This window comes from Montipora foliosa, chromosome 12 (assembly GCF_036669935.1).
Source record: "Montipora foliosa isolate CH-2021 chromosome 12, ASM3666993v2, whole genome shotgun sequence".
Taxonomy (NCBI): Eukaryota; Metazoa; Cnidaria; class Anthozoa; order Scleractinia; family Acroporidae; genus Montipora; species Montipora foliosa.
Window position 1 is genome coordinate 35117917 of NC_090880.1, and position 5000 is coordinate 35122916.

At 37.5% G+C, this 5000-nt stretch overlaps 1 protein-coding gene across 1 annotated transcript in view; it reads right to left on the bottom strand.

Moving 5' to 3' along the window:
* Window positions 1-5000, bottom strand: part of LOC137980199 (disheveled-associated activator of morphogenesis 1-like) — a 30360-nt gene that overhangs the window by 18764 nt on the left and 6596 nt on the right. Inside the window, exons 5-8 of the mRNA XM_068827590.1 lie at window positions 4471-4548; window positions 3407-3464; window positions 1675-1765; window positions 62-168 (exon numbers count right to left, since the gene is read on the bottom strand). Coding sequence (XP_068683691.1) covers window positions 62-168; window positions 1675-1765; window positions 3407-3464; window positions 4471-4548 — 334 coding nt within the window. The remainder of the gene's footprint in view (window positions 1-61; window positions 169-1674; window positions 1766-3406; window positions 3465-4470; window positions 4549-5000) is intronic.

The following is a 5000-nucleotide window of genomic DNA, read 5'->3' on the forward strand; positions in this document are numbered from 1 at the left end:
TAAATGAAAAGACATGCTAGGATAAAGCGTAAACATGCTGTAATTAAAAGGTACAACATACCTGAAATCTTGTTCTTTCCTCATTAAACTTCTGAAAATGAGTCATAGCATCTAAGGCCTTCTTATGGCCTCCAGGAACAAGACAGACAGCTCCTAATATTTCTAAAACTGTCATCACAAAACAATAATATTAAAGATAAGTATGGGTAATTATTCTCTAATTTCACGCGCGTTTTGTCCAAATTCATATAATTTCCCGAGCCTTTAGGCAAGGGAAATTACTTGATTTTGGACAAAATGCAAGTGAAATTATTCCCTAATTTCACAGGTATACCATTTGATTAGCTATTAATAACATGGTGACAAATTACTCCTTAATTTTCAAACCTGGACGCCATTTTAGCGCTATATGAAAAGTTGCCATGGCAACAATGTAATTTCACATGTGAAAGTATTATAAATTAACGCTGAAATTTCGCGCCAAAATTATTAAGGAGTAATTTGTCACCCATGTTGTTAGGGGGGGGGGGTGGTGAATGGTACCTCGAAAAACGTGGGTCTCACAAAATTTTAGCAGGATCTCGAAATCACGAAAGCGTTTTTGATAAGTCTTGAAGTCTCGTTTTTGCATGGTTTGTTTTTACTTTTTTTGAGTCTAGAAACTATTAACCAAGCAGTCTCGGGCTTGGATTTTTAACTAGGATCTCGGCGTCTCTTCGAGTCTTGGATTTTACCATTCGCCACCCCTTTCATTTGATGCTTGAATAATTATCACCCTCCATAATTAACTAATAAACTTATTGTAATATCATCAAAACTGAGAGATTGAAATGCATGGGGTGCAAGAAATATTAATTTTTTGCTTGCATAACAGGACACTTTACAAATTATTTATTTGACATTCCTGACCATAAGAAGTTTAAAGGGTGTCGGTGGCTAGCGATGAATATTTACCTTGCCGCTTTGCGGCTCGGTAAATATCCACGGCTAGCCACCTCCACTTTGGTGAATAGTTGTTAATTATTATTGTGATAACAATCAAAGAGTCTGATCAGGTGATCTCAACTTTCCGTTTGGCAATGCCCAATGACCCACAGACATGACATCTGACAGGATGTGGTGATGCAGATCCGCATAATTCACTAAAATCCGCATCCTCCAAATAATTACGATATTTTCCGAATAAAACTGAAGAAATGCCTGATATTAGTGATAAAGCAGCTGCTTACCATCCTCACAAACACAAAAGCCAAAGAGATTGACTACTTTGAAATGCATAAGCATGTAAATACATTGGACGGGCCTTATAATTATTAGTTCCATAAATTGTTTAAATTTCCACATAATCCAGTGTAATTTCCTCATAATCAACGCATGTTTACACATGATATGGCCAAAAATTTCTGCATAATCTTTAATTTTCTTCCACATCCTATTAGAAGCCCTGCACAGAAAATGGAAGGGCAGACATTATGTGGGCATTTAGGCTACACAATAATCAATTGCCCTGCACTTATAACCATGCATTTGACTGCTTTCATAACATGTGCCTTCTGACAGCTGAGTTTGAGGTTCAGAAGCCAAAATAAAGGTCAACTTTATGGTCAAATTAATTGCCCAACCATAGCATGCACAAGGCAGTAGCTGACAAATAACTGAGTATCGTTGACTAACCTTGTATTTTTGTTTTGACATTCTCTGTGCTCATGCTCTGAGCTATGACATTTATGCAGGATGGATGTGCCAACACATGTGCTCTTCCATGCTGAAATGTGCATGTAAGAGATGTGTGTCACTGTTTTGGCTGTTATGTTATGACTGTTTCTGCTTTAGCATAAACTGTATTTAATGTCTAGCTAAATTGACCTGTGTAACTAACTGATTGCGTCAACTGTTTGTTTGTGTGCTTCGCACCCAATCAACACACCTTCTAAGCACCCTTTGTTGTATAAAACACACTCTCGGTCTCAGTAGGCAAATCCAACAGCCTATTCCCCTCAATGATTTGAACAAAATCTTTTCATTGCTTGCCTCGAATGTTCCCCAGACATTGATACGGTGATTCTCTGGGCATTCTTCACACTAGCGTTTTATGGCTTTCTGAGATGCAGTGAGATCACACGTAATGGTCCTTTCGACCGCAATATACACCTCACCCACTCTGATGTAACCTTTGTTCCTGACATCACCACGCCACAACACATGCAAGGTAAGCATCAAGAAATCCAAGACCGACCCCTTCCAGCAAGAATTTAAGATCGACTCATTATTGCCAAGTCCCATACAATCATTTGTGCTGTCTTTGCAGTGTGAGACTACATCCTTCAAACACCTGACTCCGACCCAAACAGCTTCCTGTTCCAGTTTAGGGATGGTTCACCCCTATCCCAACATTCATGGGCCTCTAACCTACATGCCCTCATTGATCTGTGTGGCCTACACTCTAACGACTACAACACCCACAGTTTCCGCATTGGGGCAGCAACAATGGCTGCTGCTGCTGTTGTGAAAGATAAGGAACTTGAGAAGTTGGAGAAATACCAACTATTGAAAGATGAAATTGCAAAAGTCTGGTACATGCAAAAAGTCATTGTAGTGCCGGTTGTTATTGGGGCCCTTAGAGCCGTATCAGTCAACTTTAAGAAGTACATGAAGCGAATCGGCGTGAATGTGAGGCTCGAAGTGATCCAGCAAACAGCATTGCTGGGGAAGGCAAAGATACCAAGGAAAGTAAATTATGACCCTGCAAGAAGAAAGAGAAGAGAGAAGACCTGGGACCCATAGTGACTTTTTGTGACCCGCTCCCACGGACTAGATAGATAGATAGATAGATAGATAGATAGACAGATAGATAGATAGATAGATTAAAAATCCATTGCAGCCAAAAGGCTGGATTACAGACTTTAGAAATGTTTACTTAATATTAAATACAAAAAAGATGAAAAACTAAATAAAAAAAGCTAAAATACCATATATATTTGAAATTTATGGACAAAAGAGCAAAAATACTATTTATGCATATTATTATATATATTATACGTGATGAAAAACCAGGCTGAATATCTTGCCTGAGTTTACAGGGAATCATCATCATCATCATCATCATCATATCAAAATCTCAAGAATTTATAGCTGGGCAAAGGTGCTCTACATGTACTAATAAATTATTGTAAAAACTGCTTATGTAAATTAAATCAAAATTAAACTATTCATATTGATTTTTGATGGAAGTTGGAAACCAGAGTACCAAGAAAAAATCCTTTAACAGCAAAGGAGAAAAGCAACAGACTCAACCCACATTTGAATCTGAATATGAAAATCACACCTAGATCACACTCAGTCTGGTGGAATGTGAGTGCTTAGTCAATTCTTATTACTTTAAAACAAGACGGTTACATATACTTACCGAACTGTTCATCAAAGCTTTGAAGCATCCTATAGCTGCAGTGTGAATTTTACTTTGGCTAATAAAAAATCAAATGGGCCAGCTTGTTAAAGATGAGGCCTGCAAGAGGTGCATATTTTGTGGTTCAAATTTTGTCTTGGTTCAAAATTTTTTAAGCCAGTTCAATTGTCATTTTCTCTTGTTTCAAATTCTGATAGAGAAGTATTAGACAAGGACAAATAAAACAAATGGACTGGTTTGAAAATTTTTAACCCAGAAAAAATTAGAACCACAACATATACCCTAGCTTGTTCTTGGTTTAGAGGTCAACAACTGATGGTGTTCAGTTACACGGAAAATGTAGCACAGCTTTCATTAAGAATAATTCCCCAGTAAATGAAATTAGTAAAGCCTGGTTTTCACTAGCAATGCACCACAATCACATGCACAAGCATAAGTTGCTTACACTGGTGAAAATGAATGTCAACATAAGCTATCAAAATCAACCATGGCAACTGCCATTTTGTTCAAATGCTCAAAAACAGGGGATCTGGAACGAGTGCTGTAACTGGTTGGATGCAATAAATTTCCTTGTGCTTATGCTGCGTTTCGTTTTCACACAATGCAAGTGAACCCAAGCATAAGCACAAGGAAAAGGAAAAATTTTGATCCTTGTGCTTGCGCTTTTGCTTATGCTTGTGTCAACCCCATTTTCACAGTGAAATAAGTGCTCTTATGCTTGCGCTGGTGCTTGCATCGCTAATGAAAACCAGTCTAAAGCAAGGAGCCAAAGTGGCAAAGCTGATTCCCCACCAGCTAAGGAGCAGCAGGAGGGGAGAGGGAAGATTGACACTTCAAAGGTGAAGACAAGAGATCAGCTGGATTTTAAGGTTTGGATTTCCCATGCTGATCAACAATCAAATGTGAAACAAATGAAAATAACCATTTTTCACAAGCACAAAGAAACCCAAGGAAAAAGAATCAGACATTTAATTTAAGTAGCATTCTTGAATGTAAGCCTTGAGCCAAAGCAAAAATTAATACTAAAAAAATCATTATTAACAGATACAACTACTGTCATTCACCTTGTTTCTAAATCCATGTTCTCCAGGAAACCTAATAAACAGTCTAAACCTTCTAGTTCTATAAATCTGTGAACAAATCTGTAAAAAAGAAAAAGAAAATGACATCACCAGTGCCACATATCACCAAAAGATTGATGCAGAAATGAGAGCTAGGGAGGGGTGTGCCAAGAGGTAGACCTGGAGAGATAGACCATTGATCCCAGTTTATAAAGTGACAGAATTATTACATTTACTAGTTTTAACAAGACACTCAATAAGAACAATTTTTGCATAGGTTGCTGACAGTTTGGGTGTAATGACACTGAAATGACAGAAATCAGACATTCATTCCACTAGTGACCCCGAGCACAACCACATGGTCAATTACCTTTGCAAGTCTGGTTAAAAGGAAATTAGAAGTAGTCTACATGTACCTGTGGCAACCCACGTAAGAGTACCAGCGTGAATATTGTACATGGCTAGTAATAACTACGTAATAATAATAATAATAATAATAATAACAACAATAATGATAATAATAATAATAATAA